The 20,737-nt window shown below is 48.9% G+C and overlaps 1 protein-coding gene across 2 annotated transcripts in view; it reads left to right on the top strand.

The window, feature by feature from the left end:
- Window positions 1-20,737, top strand: part of LOC118216704 (protein kinase C beta type) — an 85,141-nt gene that overhangs the window by 38,132 nt on the left and 26,272 nt on the right. For both annotated transcript variants that reach the window (XM_035398114.1, XM_035398115.1), the window contains exons 4-9: window positions 6,919-7,030; window positions 8,377-8,505; window positions 14,319-14,475; window positions 15,298-15,432; window positions 16,823-16,919; window positions 18,154-18,300. In XM_035398114.1, the coding sequence (XP_035254005.1) occupies window positions 6,919-7,030; window positions 8,377-8,505; window positions 14,319-14,475; window positions 15,298-15,432; window positions 16,823-16,919; window positions 18,154-18,300 (777 nt within the window). The remainder of the gene's footprint in view (window positions 1-6,918; window positions 7,031-8,376; window positions 8,506-14,318; window positions 14,476-15,297; window positions 15,433-16,822; window positions 16,920-18,153; window positions 18,301-20,737) is intronic.

Genomic DNA, 20,737 nt, shown 5'->3' on the forward strand with positions numbered 1-20,737 from the left:
TTTGTTGAAATGAGTTTCATTTGAAGGGGCCTGGTGTGCGGAACGGCGCGTTGGGACGTTCTGAAACACAGACCGTGATGACGCGATCCACAGGTGCTTGCCTAAAAATGGTGAAAATCCCAACATCTGCCTGCGTGCGCTGAGTCAACCTGTAACAACATGCTGAAGCAACTGACTGCCGCTGCTGCACAGCCCTCAAAAGCACTCCAAGCCCCCGGTCCCATGGTGTTAAAGATGACGCCGAGCTGATTCACTGCAGGGCTCATTTGGTTATTATTAGTCAGATTTGTAGTCAATGCATTAAAAAGATGCAGCTCTCCGAATGTGAAGCCCCCCTTTCTCCTCCCCTCTCTTCCGGAATAAATGCACATCTTTTAAGATAATCAGGGGATGAGAAATCAGGAAAAATAAACCAAAGAAGTCCACAATTAGGCAAAAAAAACAAGTGAATTGAATAGGGCCCAAAGTTAGTCAACACAAAGTTAGCAGTTAGCACCATTTGTGTGCTTGTTGTGTGTGTGTGTGTGTGTGTGTGTGTGTGTGTGTGCATGTTAGTGTGTGTGTGTGTGCGCGCACCCACGTGCGCATGTGCGCTTGTGAATACGCAGTATATCCCTGTTAGCCCTAGTCCTTAGCAGTTACTGCCTCTCTTTGTTTACAACACCCTCCGTTAATGTCTGTGACTGCCAAACTAATAATTAAGCTAACGAAAGTTTACTAATCCCAATTAAGGACAGGATGGAAAAGCCACCCTCTCCCACAATCTGTCTCTCTGTGTTTTCCCTCATGCTCTCTCCTCTCTGTTCCTCTATATTTCTCTCTCTCCTTGCCTTGCTCTCTCTACCTCTCTATTTCTCCATCCCTCCCTGTCTCTCTCTCCCACTTTCCCTCACTCCGTGTCTGTCTACCTTCTATCTCTTTCTCCCTTCCTACCCCTCTCTCTCTCTCTCTCTCTCTCTCTCTGGCTATTGCTGCATCCTGCTTCCTGTCTTGGAGTGGTGATGTGGTACAGTAAGAAACATAACAAGCGTCACCCTGTAGGACCTCTGCCTTCAGGTTCTGATTAGATACCCCCCCCCCCCCCGGCTCCTCGAACCCAGAACACCCACGCAAACACAGACAGCGGCTCACCGGTATAAAGGAAAGGAAGACAGAAGGATGCTGTAGTCTAGTTTTTATTTTACAGTACAAACACACAGGCACACACACGTACAGTCCACACACATTTGATCATTAGAAAACAAACCAGCATAACCTTTCACCAAAGTTCACTCTCCTGGAGTAAAGCACCCTAACGTTACTCACCTTGGTATATCTTACTGTCCTCCATCTTATCACATCTCATCATATGTCTCCGTATCTCACGCCACCGGTCATCGCCGGCTCGTCATCTCTCGAGCACATGTCACGGCGACTCATATCTCCCCACGACGCGCCGTGTCTTGCCGCGCCGAACGCACGCTGCCCACGGCCCCCTCCCTCCTCGCTCGTCATAATTGCCAGCGGGATGATTATCAGCGCGCCCACATGATACCCCATAAGTGGGCGATTCTATAAATACGGTTATTACATTGGTTCTGCTCTCCTGGGGGAGATTGATTTAATAAGGACAGACACCCATTAGCATAAACACACCCATTCAGCCGGCAGCACTTCTGCCGTTCAGCAGCTGTTCTCTGCTAAAAATGGGCCCCGGCGCTCTGGTGGTGCTTACCGATGCACCCGCGTGCACAACACGCGCTCGCACGCACACACACACACACGCCCACAACACGCGCTCGCACGCACACACACACCCACACACACACCCACACACACACCAACACGCGCTCGCACGCACACGCACACACACACCCACACACACACAACACGCGCTCGCACGCACACGCACACACACACCCACATACACACAACACGCGCTCGCACGCACACGCACACACACACCCACACACACACAACACGCGCTCGCACACACACACACCCATACACACACACCCACACGCGCTCGCACGCACAGGCACACACACACACACACAACACGCGCTCGCACGCACACACACACACACACACGCACAGGCACGCGCTCGCACGCACACACACACGCACACCCATACACACACCCACACGCGCTCGCACGCACAGGCACAACACGCACACACACACACACAGGCACACGCGCTCACACGCACACACACGCACGCACGGTCGCACGCACGCACACACACACAGGCACGCACACGCACACACACACACGCGCACACACGCACACGCAGAGATGACAATAAGCAGATAGCTGCCTCGTTTGTATTGCGTTTTCACTGCACCTGGGTAAACGAGGCCTGGCGGACGTGTTTTGATAGATTTTGTTTTTCTTTGAAGGAGAACGGAAGAGTCCGCCCACCTTTCTTTTTCTGTTTTTGTTTTGGCTTTATTCAAACGGATAGAAAGCGGAGAGGACGATGGGTGGAGAAGGGACCGCAGATGCGGAAAGTTTCTCGCTCGTTTCGGAGCCCGTGAGATTATAAAAACAGCTGAGCGGTCTCGGAGAAACTGCGCAAACCTGGAGCACAGGAAATGAGCGGGCCCTGTCCCAGAAATGACAGCTGTTACCCGCCTGGTTTCTAGGACACGGGACTTCTTTTTAAGGACATATTTCATGAAGTGCGAAAGGGTGTTCAGTATATTACCGTGTCGGAAAAAAGATAACGAGAAAACAAGATAACGCTTGTTTGTGACTTCAGTACCGCCCTGTAGCCAGGCCTATGTCCCCGACAGCGTTTATTTCCGTTTCGGTACGAGGTTCAAATTTAGGCAAACTCCTCCCGGAAGAGGAAGAACACGGTGAACTTAGGCCCTTCTCATCTCGCTCTTGATTAGCTTGTTTTATATTTAATAGCGGCTTTGGGACCTGGCGCGTCTATGCTACGGCCAACCTTAATGAAGAGGAAAATTATGTTCTAAAAATACCAACTCAGGGAGGGAGAAAAAACGGAAGGTGGGAGACAGGACTGTCATCCGATCTTTATTACTGCTTAATTTGACCTTTTATGGAATGTGTCACCGATCGTTCCTGCAGTTCTCCTCAACAGCTTTTATTAGGCACAGTCATTTTCAGGCATTACAATTCTGACTATTTATTAAGCATCTATTTTTAGAAGACTGGACCACTTTTCTTGTTAATAGTAACAGCGCGGGCTGTCTCGGGTTTGGTGGCTCAGTTTTTTTTTGTAAGGGTGGTACCTGAGGCCGTTTTCGAAAAGAACCGTTCACGGTGAGCTCTGGGTGCTGCGTATGTGCGCCTGTCGATGTTTGAAGCATCAGTGTTTATCAGTAGTGTTAGCGGACTTCTGGGAATTCGGTTAAAAACGCTAACTCAAAACAAATGCCGTGTTGACAGATTACAGGAGAGAAAAAAGCAGAATTGTGAGTGGTCATCGCTCGCAGTCTTCCAGTGTCTCAAGCTGTGGGCGGTTCGTCTTTTACTGGCTAAAAATGTCACTATTATGCAAATGAGCAAGTCTTTCCACATCTGCTGCCTGGACCAATAGCCATTCTCTACCCACTGTCCTGCTGGTGTTCAGATGATCGCCAAGATGCTTAATCAATCTAACCAGCTCCTGAATCTGTCCAATCAAGACCCAGCTTTCACCTTTTTCTATAGACTCTTGTAGGCGTTGATATACAACACTAAACGGCATTAGAACACCAGGCTGTTTTCGTCTGTTTTGGTCATTATCTTGCTGGAAAGGGTTGTAGTAGCTGGTGTTTGGTTTTTAGGGGTTAGTGAGCTTCGATTCCTTAAATTATGAGTGCCTGCATTCTTGAATTTCTGAGTTTAATATGCAGGGGCCCTCCAACAGAGTCTGCATATCATTGTACTCTGACAGAGTGCGTTCGGTTCCTTTTGGACTCTGTGAGAGCAAGTTAACTCAGAATATTTCACTGGGACTGAAGCTTTCGGGTGCTTCTCTAAGGTGTCCTCCAGTGACCTTCCGCAGAATGTATTTTTCAAAGACGTGGACAGTCTGTCCAAGCGTCACTTATGATGTCACATTTCCTGGAGTGTATTATAATGAATGAAATAGATCATATATATCACACCCCCATGTGCAAGTTGGAATTTGATTAGCTCTGACTGCTATCACAAATCATGCTCAACTGTTTACCCTTTTCCATTTTGCCAATAACTTGCCACAGGATACAGATAGACTATTAGAGGAGCATCTGAGGTGTCAGGAAGGCCAATCTGGGAGGTAATACAAAATGAATCCTGAGGAAACCCTCTGGAAGTGCACAGAAGCTCGAGCGATGGGTGTTGGGGGCTGTGGAGTGATGACGATATTGCCGGGGCTGGGATTTGAAAAACAGCGCACATGAAGGCAAAATGTACACCCAGAAAGAATATTCCAGAAGCGCGGAAGAGCAGACAACTTGCTGCTCTCTTCTCTCGCCCCTCGACCCCCCCCCCCCTCCTCCCCTCCTGTTTCCACTTTCTCACCCGTTCCGTCCTGCGGGCACCTGCAGCTCACAGCTCTGACGCTTTTCTCGAGTGGCCGGAAGAGCGAGCGAGCGAGCGAGAGAGCGAGCGGAGGACTCGCCGCGTCCTTGACTGCGCGCCGTCTCCCCGCTGTAGCGCCTTTATTTTTAGCGCCGGGCTCTCTCCGGCTCGTTTGCGCTTTTTTCCCGGGCGCCGGTGGGCACGTCCTCGGTCTGCGGATGAAGCCCGCCCCTGCGGCCCGTTTCCTCGCCCCTCCGCCAGTGCCGTCATCGCCCCGCACGGAGCGCCTTTCCGCTGACGCCGTCCTTCTTTTCCGATCAAATGCTACACGGCCCGCAGACACGAGCACCAGCATACCTGCAGAAACAAATGATTCATAATGTAGGAATACAAAAGATTTTCTTTGCTGAACGCACAGACAGAATCTGGTGTGCCCCCCCTGCCAAGCCCCCCGCCTTGAAATGCTGCTCTGCTGTTATCTGCCAGGAGGCAGAATTGACCCGTCTACATGGAGCATGTTCGCACAAAACGTGTTCATTCCTGCAGGAGGGAACGAGATGTCGCAGACGTCTCTGTTCAGACTGTGCTTGAACACCAGGCACTGGAGCCTCTCTTTCGTCGCTCTCGAAGATGAAAAAGGTTTGTGTGCTCTTTCCAGTAGCCATGACTGCAACAAGCAAGTGCCGACAGCAGCAGCGAAAGGAAGGCTCAGCAAGAGCTCCTCGAGTCTCATGTCATTTTTTTTGCAATGCCAGGTCCTGCCACTAGAGGGCCACCGTGTTTCAGCATTCAGAAAGGAACCAAGACGCCTGGTCCATGTCTGAATCAGCACACTTGCCTACTATTGAGTGCACAAGTCATATACGAGTTGTATATGTCTTGTATACGCAATGGTGGGCAAGTGCGCTGATTAAAACATATTACATTCTCAAGAAAAAAAATCTGCTAATTTTTCCTAGTTTACTAACACAAGATTATGGTTTACTCACATGGGATTTTTTTAAACAAATGTAGTACTTCTTGAGTACTTCTAGCACTTCTTTTATTGTAAAAAAAAAAAAAATAATAAATCAGTCTGCTGGAATCAGGAAGCCAGGTCCTATGACTACCTGGCTACCTGTTCTAGCTGTGAGGGAAGACCTGATTTCCGTGTGGAGAATGATTCTTTCTGTGAGGGAGCACGAAGGACTAAACCATGTCTCCAGGGTCCCTTCCTGTCCTCAGCTTCCCGTGTCTTTTGGTCTGTGTCTGACTGGATTTTTATTTTTTCCAAACTGCCTTTTCTTTTTTCTTTTTTTTGGATCGAAAGCCATGCAAACGCTAGTGGGATTCACAGATCTGTAAACCAGCTGGATATCTGAATGACTCACCGGCTCCCTGAGCTCCCCGTGCCAGCAGATCCGCGCGCTGCAGAGGTCGGTGGATCCGCGCGGCGGGTGTCTTCGCGGGGTTGACGAAGGCCGGAGGAGATCCGTGTCGCTGGCGTCGGGGATCTGTGTGCGAGCGCTAGCAGGGCGGAGCGGGAGGCCCGCCCTCCCGCCGAGCTCCAGTCACGCCGCGCTGCCTCTCTTTAACCCTTCTTCTTCTTCGTCCTAGCGTGCGCTCTGCGTGGAGCTACGCGCTTGCCGCTCCGCAAACGTACGAGTCGGGCTGCTGCTCGAGATCCCCCGTCCGCTGGCCTTTCAGTTCAGCATCACATGACCGGGGACGACATTTCCATTTTTTTAAAAACTGAGCAGCTGAGTCCATTTAAAAAAATATATTTTAGCTGTTTGTTCATTTAACGTTACGAACAACGCTCGTTCCTCACTGTGTGGAAGAAAGGAAGGAAAATGGGAAATGTATGTGTGTGTACTTTTATGGACGGCTACAAAAAACCTAAAATAGTCTGGCTTCGGTTAACTGTCACTCAATCACTCCCCCTTCACTGGTTTACCCCCCCCCCCAGGTGTCTGACTGCACCTGGCTCATAGATGTTGGGCACTGTGTACCTGTGGTCATACGCATTCACTCACCCACTGTAACTGTACAGTAGCCCCCACGCGGTGGATCAGCCGAAACGCATGCGAGCAGAACCAGGTTGCAATTCCGCGTTGTGAGTCTGTGTGTGCAGCAGTTCTTTTTTTTACCAGTTTCTTTCATGTTCTACTGTTTGTGCTTTACTGAATTAAAACCATGTCTAAATTAACCATGGCTAAAATGCTTACTGAATAAAAACCAGCAAGTGAGGGGTTTCTGTTTCATAGAAATGTGTTTCTCAAGAAATGACTGGTGAGATTCCCGGGAATGGGGGAGGTTATCTTTCTCAGTAGATGACTGGTGAGATTCCCGGAAAGCCGCGGGGTTTAGAGAGGGGCCGGTGTGCTGTTCAGGAAGCAGGAAGTGACTCTCGTGTTTCTCTCTGTGGCTTTGTCTTGTAGGATCCGCGAAGTAAGCACAGGTTCAAGGTGCACACCTACTCCAGCCCCACCTTCTGCGACCACTGCGGCTCGCTGCTCTACGGGCTCATCCACCAGGGCATGAGATGCGACCGTACGTGACCTCTGACCTCTCATCCACTCCTTCGCCAAGCCTGCCTCTTCTCCTTTTCTCCCTCTCCCGCTATCTACATCACTCATTTTCCTCAACTGTAACACATGCTTATCCCAAGCCCTCAAAGCTTTTAACACACACACATAAATCAATTTTTAATTCATTTTTATTAATATTTAATATCACTATAGATTGATACATATACCATGGTTATTAACTGGTGTCCTGGAGCGGAATATCAGTATGTGAAATTATGCTAATGGTATCAATATTATTAATGGTATTGATATTACAGAACATTCAATTTCCACATTTCTGTTGTATTTTGCTGCAGTTAATGTCAGAGCATGTTGAATACTCACAGGGACATCTAATGATCACAATGTGGTACTGCCCTGGGGCCCTATACTGTACAATGTAGTCCACTGGTTCTGCAAATAATCACTATAACAGCGGCCGTCATGAAAACATACACCAGTGTAGCTCCAATCATTACAGATATATAAAATAGAAGGAAAAGATTGTTGCACTGGCTCTTTAAAGAACGCCATGGCAAATGTGAATCCAGTGTACGCGAGTTTAAAAAGATGAGTCTTTAGCCTGGAGAGAATGCCTATCCAAAGTGTGGGTGCACCTACACAAAGGCCTTGATAGTTGAAAGTACATTGGTGTACTTGAACAAGAGCCACTTTTACTGAGTTTCACTCCATCTGACATCTCTTTTTAAATGACAAGCGTTATTCATGCAGTCTATTTGATTACTACACAAGGTGCTAAATTGGATACGTTCTAAACTGCTGTGTAACAGTGACATTAAAGGCCTCTAGGCTGGCTCTATGGGGCACAAGGAAGACATGTTTAAGTTTAGGGACCGTTTGGAGATAGCATCCTATTAGCACGGGGTATAACAAAGCCAGCTTTTCAGCAATGTGGTCTTCCTTGTCAACCATTGTATTCTTGGTCTGATGAAGACTACAGTGGTTGAAATATTGTTCTTGCTGTTCGGGAAAATAAGAAGAATATAAAAGCGCAGCCGCTGGGACCTGTTGGGAGTATTGTGTGGGCACTGCGCTGTCATTGTTCACTCATCTGGTGAGTAAACTGGATGAGTGTGAATCTCCCTCTCACTGCCGCTTGTCTTTAGACTGCATAATGGACCTGCATAGGTATTGTGCGTGTGCGTGTGTGTGTGTGTGCGTTCGTGCGCTTGTGTGTCAGCCTGTGCATGTGTGTCTGTGAGTGTGCATTTGTGTATGTGTCTGTGTGTCTGTGTGCGTTTAGGTGTGTGTGTGTGTGTATGTTTGCGTGTGTGTAACAGTACTCTCTTCTACCCTCTTTTATTACAGACTGTATGATGAACATACACAAGCGGTGTGTGGCCAACGTGCCGAGTCTGTGTGGGACAGACCACACCGAGAGGAGAGGCCGCATCTACATCACTGCCGAAATCAAGAACAATGTGCTGAAAGTCAGCAGTGAGTCACTGGCACCCCTGAAACCCACACACACATGTAAATACACACACACACACACACATAAATACACTCACACACACATAAATACACATAGTGCGCATAGTCACACAAACATAAGCCTCTTGACTGCAACGTTGGCGTTACTGTACAGCTGTCAGACTGTACTGATCTGCTGTCGTACACCAGCGCTTGACTTTCAAAAACATTCAGAGGTCATTGTTTGGTATCTGTTGCCCCCTTGTGGGCAGTGCAGAGCACTGCAGTTGATCAGTAAACAGTGAAATTAGCCTGGTACTGAATGTCCTTGGGAAGGTGAAGAAGCTCCGTTTCAGGCTGTGAATGAAATGCTCACAATATTCTTTCAGTACATTACCCACAAGATGCTATCACAATTTAGATGCTATCAATGTACTTCCCTAAGCACTGAAGTTGTATTTTATATCTCTCTTGAGTACCAGCAGTTGTGTACTTCTACACAGATGACTTACTTATTGGCTGGGCTGATGGCTGCAATAATGTTTTTATTTTGTATACCAAGATTCCAGATGGTCCATCAATTGCTCAAAGCTCCACTGTTGAAATGTTAGAATGGCTTTTCTTTCCTTTTTAAAAAACAAAACAAAAAACAAACAAACAAAAAAAACCATCTGGCAACTCCATTTGTTTTAAAGGAACGTCTATGCCAGCAAGTTTTGTTCAGTCAGTAATGCTGTAGGTGTAGAGCCACATACTTACGTTAATAGTGTCAGTCCTCCATTTTATGACTTCTGTGGAAACATAAATGTGTGTCTCTCATGCGTGTCTGTCTTTTGTTGTACATCAGGTCCAAACTTATGAATAATGTCAGTTCTATGCTGTGAAATTGCTCTTGTATAGAGTTCATACGGTAACATCCCTGCCACTGCTAACTTTCTCTCAATGTGACAAGTGAGCCCCCTTGTGGGACAATAGTTAATGGCGGGTCATCGTTGGTACTACCTGGGCCCTGTATTCACAGATTTGACTGTGGTTTAGGATCAGATTCCAGTAGTGCTTGTTGGCTGCTGCTATGACGGATGCTAAAATACGGTGAAGCAAAAAGACAAGTTGACGGCTCGCTCAGTCCTTGGAATTGCTTTTCCTCGGTGGTGTCAGCTAAAGTTTGCCAAGGTGATGAAAAGCGACGGAGAGTTGGCCTGTTTTTTGTTGGACCTGTAAGTAACTTTCTTTTAGCTAGCTAGTTATGTTAGACAGCTAGATGCCTGAGGTTGGGGAGCTTTTGTATTGAATACTGTTCTCCCATCTAGATGTCTTCCTCCCTATGGGAAATGCTATTACTGTTTATAGCAGCATTTATTTCGGGAACTGAAATGCATGCTATCTAGCTATGTGTAGCTAACAAAGCTAATAAAGTTGCAAACAAAGACTCTTGTCCTCATCTGGGTTCATTGATTGTAAAACACAGCATAACATGAAATAGTTAAATATTTAAATTATTTATTTCTAACTCTATACCTCAGGAAAATAACAATGTAATATTACATGACATTTAATTTGTTGGCGACTTTATCTGATGCGACACTCAATAACTGCATACCGAAGGACGTTGGGACAACTATAAAACACAGGTCAGGTAAGGTGGCTACAATTCGCATGAAGTACCAGTCATCCATAGGCTTGGACACATACATATTATGTTGTATTTGAGTAAATAAAGTGGCAAATATTTGAATAGGATACGGATAACATGAAAAAGTCATTCACTTTACAAGAGTATTAGCTAGCAATATTGTACCTCTGGCCTGCTAATGATGCTTATTCTTCACGCAATTCCATGTTTGCATCCCAGTTCTAACTAAATGTCCAGAATAGCTAAATACTGAACGAGGGAACACACAAAACAGCAGCACTACGCAGTGGTATACAATGTTCTCACACGTTAAGGTAAACACTCACACTTCGTTTAAAAGATCATTATAACATCTGCCTAATTACTGTTACCATCTATATGGAATAATTCGTGTTGCTAAAAATGGTCTTTTAAATATCTCTGCACCTCTTTGCTTGACATTTTGTTTGTAGCGCTCACGGGCGCGTCCTCAACGGAGGTGTGGGTGCGGTTTAGGATGGAGGAGGAGACAAACAGAATCTAGAAGGGATGGCAAAAACCTGCATAGTATATCTTTAAAGAAATGGGTAAAGCCTTTAAAAAATGGGTCCCTGGTGCTGCCATGCATCTCTCTGCCACAGGGTGGCAGTGTAAGACACGCAGTCCTTCCCTCTGCTCTCTGATAAATCGCAGTTCCGCCTCACTGAAGGGGAGAGCAGATTGATCGTGCGGCAGACTGGTAAAAAGCTCTCGCTTCGTTAAAAAAAAAAAAGGCGCGCAGTGCGCTGTTTTGCTTAGATACGCCGCCTCAGGGTGACATTCTTTCGCCGGGAGAGAGGAGGATGAGAGATGAGGCTAATCGTGATGAAAGATGGATGGTCGCTGCTGGCACGGAGCAGACTCCGCAGACCTGCTGTAACGCACGTAATCCCCCACCAGGGGGCAGTGTGACCAAACTTGTCTGGGCCTACGTTCCACTCTCCAGCCCCACCCCCACCTGCACAGTGGAGTAGATGGCTCATGGTGCATTGCCAGGCTGTAAGACTTTTATTTATTTTTTTCCTCGCCTGAAGAAGCGTTTATTTCAGCGGGATGTGACCTGCAATGTGGTCGGTTTGTTCTGGACCTCAGCTGGAGGCTGAGTGTAGGGTTTCAGAAGAGCTCAGGTTCCACGTCCTCTCATCATCGACAAAGAGCTGCAGCTTCTCTCCCTGGGGTTGCGCCCGCGGTTTAGGAGGCTTTTCCACACGCTGTCCATTTAGACCTGGAGTCTTACTGAAGCAGCTCAGGTTAAGCACCTGGGAGCAAGGACACAAGAGCAGTGACCCCACAAACAAGCCACAAAATACAGATTATTATTAGTCTTAAGTTCGAGCTCAAGAGATTAGTTGGAATGAAAGTCGTATGGTGGGCGTGCTGTTTGGCTGTTGGAACAAAATTTCAAAGATGCAAAAGTATGTGCGATTGAATATTTTTGAGCTGTAGAGAGTCCTGAATTGGAAGTACTGAGAAATCCCCTTGGAACATCTGAGCTTTGCCAATAAATGAAAAGTTTGGAATTGTATTTCCAAAGGTTAAAATAAAGGTTCGAAAGGTTAAAGCTCTTAATCCGAACTGCAGAAAAAAAGCTCCTCAGCACTTTGCTGACACGTCACTGCTGCTTCCTCCTGCCCTCCTGCTCTTCCTGGAAACCCGAAGAGTGCTGACATCTGATTGTCCCTGCACTGCCCCCCCCCACCACCCCCCTGCACCAGCCCACACGTACGCTCACGTACACTCCACCCCACCTGTCCCCGCCCCCCACAGCGCTTCCCCCAGCGAAGCTGGAGTGACTGGTTTATATTTCACATCGATCTGTAAGCCAGTGTTTGTGTTGCGCTGGGGTCCTTGAGGGGCAGTGTAGCGTTTAGAATTGTAATCAGGGACGGGAGATTTACGAGCGGGGGGGGGGGGGGGGGGGCGGGGGGGGGGGGGGGGGGGGGGCGGGGGGGGGGGGGGCTCCCCTTTGGTGCGAGCTCACCCACGGTGCAGCCGAAACGAGGGGGGGGGGGGGGGCGAAGAGAGTGACACTCTGCTCAGCTCCGCCCCTGATGCTGACCCAAGCCTTTTTGGGCTGTCCTCTGGGATGACTAGGTGTGTGGGTGAGGGTACAGCTCTATAGGGGCATGTTGGTACAACGGCAGTGGAAGTGATGTCACGTAACAGGAAGTGATGTTGGTGTGTTTTAACGAGACCAGATCCCCCTGGGATCAAGATAGTGGACCTTAAATTTTAACTTTGTACCTTTATACTTTACTCTTGAATATTCATAAACATAAATAGACATTGATCTGCATTGTGATGACCAATCTTCCAGAAGTTTCCCAGTGAGCTACTCAAATAAAGCAGCCAACTTGTGTGTCTCAACATACAGTTAAGCTGACCCTGATGCTCTGTCATATTTACTTTCAGTAACTGTAAGTGTGTGTCTGTGTGTGTATCTGTGCGTGTGCGCGCGCGTGTACGCATGTGTTTGCATGCGTGTGTATTTGAGTGTATCTATCTGTGGGCGTGTGTATGTGTCAGTGTGTGTGTTTGCGCGTGTGCGTGTGTTGGTATGCGTGTTCGTGTGCTTGTTTCGTGTCCTTCCTGCAGAGTACATTAATGACAGATTGTGAGCCATTGATCAGCTCTCCGGAGAATCCTCTGTTTGTGTGAGGGAGGGGTGTAGAGCTGGAGCTCAGAACTGTAGGCCCTTTAAAATCCATCGCTCTGTCCTGTGTAGCTGCATGTTGCGTGCTGGCAGTGTGGGTCTGCTGAGTGCTCACACCCCCATCTCACCACGAAGGCCTGTCACTTAAACCTAAGACCTAAAAGGCCTCCATCTCCCCCTCTATCTCTCCCTCCATCTCTCCCTCCGTCTCTCTGTTCAGTTCTGCATAAGGACGGTCGTTAGTGTAAGGCGGTGTGTTGTGTTGTGGTGTTGGTGGTGGGTGTGTGTTTGGCGTTGGTTGTGGGTGTGTGTTGTGGCGGTGGCGGTGGCGGTGGGTGTGTGTTGTGGCGTTGTGGTCAGTGTGTGTTGTGGCGTTGTGGTCAGTGTGTGTTGTGGCGTTGTGGTCAGTGTGTGTTGTGGCATTGTGGTCAGTGTGTGTTGTGGCGTTGTGGTCAGTGTGTGTTGTGGCGTTGTGGTCAGTGTGTGTTGTGGCGTTGTGGTCAGTGTGTGTTGTGGCGTTGTGGTCAGTGTGTGTTGTGCATGCTGGTCAGCGTGCGCTGTGTGCATTACCTCCGGCTGCTCTGACCGACAGTAACGCAGTCCAGAGTGTCTGTGTGCATGACCGTCCTCTCACAGGTCACACTGACTGTCTGTGACTGCAGGATGCAGATTGGTTGGATGGGGGGGGGGCGTTCACCTCACTGAGAGGCAACCTGAGGCCGCTCTGAAAAAAATGAACAGCTTCACAAATCCAGCTATCATTTAACATCTGTATCTAATCTCAACCTGACTTGGCACAAAAAAATAATTTAAAAAATCGATAAAGTCATTGAAACTGAACCCCAGGGAAAGGCTTTGGATGGACACACACTGTGCACTGAAATTTTTTCCAGGTTTGCTGCAGTTTAACATTCTGGAATACAGTCAAGCAAAACATTTTACCCACGGTTCGGTTTTCTGATGGAAGGGCTCCAGAAGGGTTACAGTATAATTAGAGCCCCTGTCTTGGTTGACATAGTGGGGCTCTGGTGGGGGCGAGGGGGGGGGGGCACGCAGACACCTGCCCCCTAAAAGAGTCAGTAAGTGAGCAGCCTGGCCCCAGCTGGGCCAAGGGGCTCGATTAAGGTCTAATCAGATGTAAATAATCTGTCAGGCACCGGGGGAAGATGCAGCCGAGTCAAATCCCATTACAGGAGTCACAGCTGAACGATCGCATGGTGTGATGGTATTTTATACGCACACGTATGCGCGCGCACACACACGTACACACACAGTTACACACACACACACACACACACACACACAGGAGATTACACAGCAGGCTATAGTGGGTAGCCAGTAGCTACTTAGTTCATGTTAAAGCTGGTTGCTCAGGAAACCCCAGGACTGTCATATCTCCATTAGCCATACATTCATAATCCGACAACCTGTCTCTGAGCAACCTCTTCTCCTGATCGCGCTCTCTCCCTCTCTCTCTCCCTCTCCCCCTCTCTCTCTCTCTCTCTCTCTCTCTCTCTCTCTCTCTCTGCTCAGTCAAAGAGGCTAGGAACCTGGTTCCCATGGACCCTAACGGCCTGTCGGACCCGTATGTAAAGCTGAAGCTCATTCCGGATCCGAAGAGCGAGACCAAGCAGAAAACCAAGACCGTTAAGTGTTGCCTGAACCCAACGTTCAACGAGTCTTTTACATTGTAAGTCAATCACATTTGTCCTAACCTAACCCGGTGTGGAATGAGTCCGTAGCATTGTGATGGAGTCATGTCCGGTCTAACTCAGCTTGGATTAAACTCCTTTTGCATTTTGAGTGAATCACATCTGGTCTCAAACTCGGTGTGGAGTGAGTCTTATCGCTGTGAATGAATCATATCTGGTCTAATTCGGTGTGGAGCGAGTCTTATCACTGTGAGTGAATCACATCTGATCTAACTCAGTGTGGTGCGAGTCTTATCGCTGCAAGTGAATCACATCTGATCTAACTCGGTGTGGACCGAGTCTTATCGCTGTGAGTGAAGTAAGGCTGCACTAACGCGATGAGCTATGACTTGTTTACATTGAGTGAATGTACTGTGGACGTCTGGAAGTTCAATGTTTTTAATTGTTTGTTTGTGTCTGTAATATGGGGCATTAAATAAATAAATACAAATGTGACTGAATTGAACAAGCAGGGTCAAACCGCAGAGTTCAGATTTTTACAGTGTTTATGGGAGTTTGCTTTCCATTTGCACATTACTAGAGCTATATGCAAACTATGTTATTTGGATTTCTCGTATTTGGAATGAGGGTTTAACTGGGTTTTGCTTTTCAGAATAAGGTGCATACATGGGCTGTATCATAACCGGAATACTTTTCTGAAAACTGGATTAATTATGCGCACGATGGACACCGAATTAGACACTGAGCAAATGGCCGGATGGACACATGAATAAAGGAGTGAGTGAGTGAGAGGGTGAATGTGTTTTATGCGGCAGCCCTGGTCACAGTGCCCCCTGGTGCTCTCTCCCGTCTCTGCGCAGTAATCTGAAGGAGTCCGATAAGGACCGCAGGCTGTCGGTGGAGATCTGGGACTGGGACCTGACCAGCCGGAACGACTTCATGGGCTCCCTGTCCTTCGGCATCTCTGAGCTGCAGAAGAACGGCGTGGACGGCTGGTGAGCGAGGGGGGGGGGGTGGGGGGGGCGGGGGCGGGGGCTATTCTGATCTCAAAATGGCACAGAGGGTCGTCAAGCGCTGAAGTGATGGCAGCGGTGGCTCATGAGCCGAGGGGGGGGGGGGGGGGGGGGTCGGGGGGGGGGGGGTCGGATGATGAATTTAATTTTCAGTGCAGCATGTGACAAACCAAAAATGCAGACTCGCATGAAAGAATTATTTCCCGAATATCGGTTAAAAGCGGAGATATATTTTTACAATTATCAGTGACCTGCTGAAATTGCACAGGTGTTAAAAATGGTGGAACAGACACAGCCGAGCTCTGTGATTGGTGGAGATATCTCCTTCATGCGTGTGTCACAAAAAGGGGCGTGTCACTCATCTCCTCAGCAACTCCCACTCCTCCACAATTAAATGTATGTACCGGTCCACCTACTAAACAAACAGGTTGCGATAATAATAAGAAGAAGCAGATGAAGAGTAGCACACATACTAATAAGAAGAGTAGGGAGAAGCTCATACTGCTGTTGATCATTTCTCTTGTGAATGTGTGAAAGGGAATCTGAAACGGTGCTGATTTCTCCGTCTCTCTCCGGTCCTCCTACTCAGTCTAATTATTTCCCTCTGACGTTTTTCCTAATTCTGTTATTTTGAGGGACAGGCGTTTACTGTGCAGGATGGGCTGGGGTCTCTGTGCAGGAGGGGCTGGGCGTCTCTGTGCAAGAGGGGCTGGGTGTCTCTGTGCAGGAGGGGCTGGGGGTCTCTGTGCAAGAGGGGCTGGGCGTCTGTGCAGGAGGGGCTGGGCGTCTGTGCAGGAGGGGCTGGGTGTCTGTGCAGGAGGGGCTGGGCGTCTCTGTGCAGGAGGGGCTGGGCGTCTCTGTGCAGGAGGGGCTGGGCGTCTCTGTGCAGGAGGGGCTGGGTGTCTGTGCAGGAGGGGCTGGGTGTCTGTGCAGGAGGGGCTGGGCGTCTGTGCAGGAGGGGCTGGGTGTCTCTGTGCAGGAGGGGCTGGGCGTCTCTGTGCAGGAGGGGCTGGGCGTCTCTGTGCAGGAGGGGCTGGGCGTCTCTGTGCAGGAGGGGCTGGGCGTCTGTGCAGGAGGGGCTGGGCGTCTCTGTGCAGGAGGGGCTGGGCGTCTCTGTGCAGGAGGGGCTGGGCGTCTGTGCAGGAGGGGCTGGGCGTCTCTGTGCAGGAGGGGCTGGGCGTCTCTGTGCAGGAGGGGCTGGGCGTCTGTGCAGGAGGGGCTGGGCGTCTCTGTGTAGGAGGGGCTGGGCGTCTCTGTGCAGGAGGGGCTGGGCGTCTCTGTGCAGGAGGGGCTGGGCGTCTCTGTGCAGGAGGGGCTGGGGGTCTGTGTGCAGGAGAGGTTTGGGTTCAGACCCCCGACATTCGCCCCGCAGGTTTAAGATGCTGAGTCAGGAAGAGGGGGAGTACTTTAACGTTCCTGTCCCACCGGAGGGGGAGGAGGGAAATGAGGAGCTCCGGCAGAAGTTTGAGGTGAGGCTCCGCCTCCGCGCGCCTGCCCCGCCCTTTCTTCCCCCGACCCCGCCCCCGCCACTCGTTCTTCCTCTTCTTTTACCGGCCTCTGCCCAGTTACGTTCACTCGGAGTACGTATGTCTGTGTGTCTGTGTGCGTGCGTGCGTGTGCGTGTGCGTGTGTGCGTGTGTGTGTTGCATCACATCTCTCACTGTCCTCTTGTAGGAGAGGCAGTTCCATAAATGTCCTTTTCCCACTGAGTGACGGCAACATCTGTCAGCACAATTCACAAAGCTTTCTCCTCCAGTCCTTCACTAGCATCTATATACCTGCTATCACACTGTCAGAGGCCAAGCGCTTCTCCGCAATCAGTCATACAGGCCCCGCTAATGTACAGCTTTAATTACCCCAGAGAGCTCTCCCGGCGTCCTGAGCACGTTTGCTGCACCTTAAAAGACCATAAACGGCTTCCCCTGGGATCGGAAACTGCTGGTCAGTGACGAGGTGTTTGGAGCCACGGGGTCCGCTGGTTTTCGTTGTTGCACCAGGACTTAATTGAGCGATTAAAGCGATTGGTCAAGCTCGCATCACCTGGTCTCTCGGGTCCGAATTGGTTACCGATTTTCAGATGAAAACGAAAACCAGCAGATCCCTGGAGTTTTCAGAGCCAGGGCTGCCGGTAATCACCTGGAAGGTCACGTGTGTGGAGGAAGTTCCTGTTTGGCAGCTGCTGCTGGGCCCTGCTGACTCTCTGCACTCAATGTGCTAATGAGTGGGACTAATTGGACCCCAGCGCTGGCCTGGCTCCTGTCCCACAGCCAGGTGGACGGGACCGCCAAAAACCGCCCGCCAGCCCATAATCACCGTCCAGGAGAGAGTGCCAAAATGGCTGACAGCGTGTCGACGTGTCAGCGGGCCGGACCGGCTGGCATCGCCCAGTCACGCTGTTACGCCTGTTATCAATCACACTGCTGCTCTACCCCAATCACACTGCTCTGCCCCAATCACACTGCTGCTCTGCTCCAATCACACTGCTGCCCCCGCCCCAATCACACTGCTGCCCCGCCCCAATCACACTGCTGCCCCGCCCCAATCACACTGCTGCCCCGCCCAAATCACATTGTTGCCCCCGCCCCAATCACACTGCTGCCCCTCCCCGAACACACTGTTGCACACATGCAAATCCCATCTGTCACTGATATATTATATGATATATTTGTGAAGGTGAGTTAACATGTCTGCCTCCTCCTCCAGAGGGCCAAAATTGGTCCAGCCACAAAGAAGATGGACAGCTCCTCCTCCAATGCCATCTCTAAATTCGACAGCAATGGCAACCGTGACCGCATGAAGCTCTCCGACTTCAACTTCCTCATGGTGCTGGGGAAGGGCAGCTTTGGGAAGGTGATCTTATCCTCCACCTCCTCCTCATCCTCTCTTTCTCTCCTCTTCCTTTTCTCAATTTCTAATCTTCTCCTGCTCTTCCCTCTCTTCTCCGTCCTCCTGGGTGTCTGTCTCTAAAACGGGCTGGGCACAAGGTTTGAGGGTCTGAGGACAGGGTTGGGCTTTGGCTTAAACTTTGTTACCATTTCTGTGTGTCACCTGACAAGAACAGAGAGAGGGAAATGGATGGAGGGACGATAGAGAGATAAGGGGAACTAAGAAAATATGAGGGGGAGAAAGGGGAAGAGTGAGAAAGGAAGTGAAGAAAGGAGGAGTCAAAAGGGACAGAGATAAAAAGAAAGGGAGGAATGGAGAAGGGGAGAAAGGGCAGTGAGTAAAGGTAAAAGCAAGGGAAGAGCTTCAGCAGGAGAGAGAAAGAGGGAAAACGGATAGATGGAGAGGATAGTGGGCGAGGGATTCTAAGAGGCAGAGAAAATGCATGTACCGGTTCTGACAGGCAAGGATCTGGGAGCACGCGGTTTCCATAGCAACGGGAGTTTAAAATAACACTGTTATGTTGATGCAGACCGGCAGACCTTTATTAGGCTTATTTACCAGTGTCCTGCCTGACAATGTCTTTGTGACAATTACCAACACATTTGGGCCTTTTTTTTTTAACCCTCCTCTCCCCCAACACTGTTGTCTAGGTGGTAGGGCTCCAGGCCCTCTCAGCCTTTCTAGTGACCTTGCAAGGCTTTGTGACATCACACAGTTACTGGACCTTATTGTGATGTCACACATTCTTGTCGCAGCCTTTAGATGCCCACCACTCTGCGTAACCATGGTGATGCCATTACAGTTTTTGAAAGGTGTGCTTTAAAATTTCTGAGGGGGAGTGGAGGTCCTACAAATGATCCACAGTAAAGTGTACAGACTAATATATGTTTGTGTGTGTACTGTATATATATATATATATTCAAAGTATGTGGTTTAACCCCCACCCCAGCCCCCCAAGAAAAAAATACAATATGCAGGATCATAGGCGAACATGCACATATATGCTGCTAATCGCTGTGTCTTATAGTAGAGTGCGATTACAGCCCTCTGTTTCAAATCCTTTCCCACACAGTTAACAGAACGCTGTTACAAATAACAAGAAGCCCTCACGAAAGGTCACTTTGAAAATTTCCATTTGCCTTCTCTCTGGTGGAAATTGTTTAGCTTCTCGGGTGTTTTTTTTGTGTGTTTGCTCTGCTGCCAGTAAAGGTTACCGCTCGAGCGCTGCTCCAGTTACAGCAGCTAGCAGCACTGCGCTCGCCCCGGCCGCTGGCTGCGAGCGCTTCTCTGCTACAGCGCTTCTCATGCAGAGAGGCAGAGGAGGGAAGAACGGTGTCCTGGAGCTGGTGAAATCGACCGGATACCAGCGTACCAGTTTTCATTGTGATGAAACGTGTGTAGTGTTTGGAGCTGGTTTTGTGGCGGTGGCCATAAATGGTATTTTAGCCAGCAGATGTATAACCCTGTACCCTGCTTTTCCTGGTGGCTGAAGCTAAGCAATTGTGGACTTGGTTAGCACATGGGCTGAACAGCTCAGGAGAGAATTCAGTTGCTGCCTGCAGTGCTGTTTGCAGCCCAGGGGGGTGCTGTTCCCTCTGTGCTATGCAGAAAATGAACACAGTGACTGGAGCAGTGAATCTTGTGTCTGATTGGCTAGTCCAAAGCAAAGGCTCTGATTGGTTTAGAAATGTGACCACTTTAGAATCAATATTACAGTTTAATATACAATTAATATGCAATTCCCTATACAAAATGACGACCAACTTATTTAATAAAATGTTTGAGGGCTGTCTTTACGTTATCCATAACCTGAAAGACTTACTAGGGTTAAACCGTGGTACTAACTCACTATGAACTTTGCATATCCCTCTTGGTGTTTATACCAGTGAGTGTTAACCCCAGTGTCCTGGACAAATTCGCGATTGGCTCTCTCAAACTGGCCATTGACTGCTCTTTCTGCAGTTGGCTTGGCTGGCGTTCCCCACTCGCATCACTCACTCAAGCTGCCACTGTAAAGGAAGAAGGATTTCTCAGTTTAACCTCATGGATAAATTAGTGTGAAACCAAAAAAGAAAAAGAAAGATGTGCCAGTTCCATCCTTCTGTCCGTTTCTTCACAGAAACATTCCGGAACCTTCACAGCACGCCGCACTACATTCATTTAGCACGAATGATCTGTTTAAATGATCCGAGCTGGGGTCAGCTCCATTCCAGTTCCCTGAATAATGAATGAATAATGAATAATAACAAATAATGTATTCACTGAATGGAAATTCAATTCATTACTTAAAAATAGTCGTGCAGCTGTTGTGACCTGAATTCAAATTCCTTAAAGTTTCCTGAATTGAAATGGGAGTTGACCCCCCCAACTCTTGTTTTAAACGCTACTTTCAGATGATTTG

Source organism: Anguilla anguilla, chromosome 17, assembly GCF_013347855.1.
Source record: "Anguilla anguilla isolate fAngAng1 chromosome 17, fAngAng1.pri, whole genome shotgun sequence".
In the NCBI taxonomy this organism is placed as follows: Eukaryota; Metazoa; Chordata; class Actinopteri; order Anguilliformes; family Anguillidae; genus Anguilla; species Anguilla anguilla.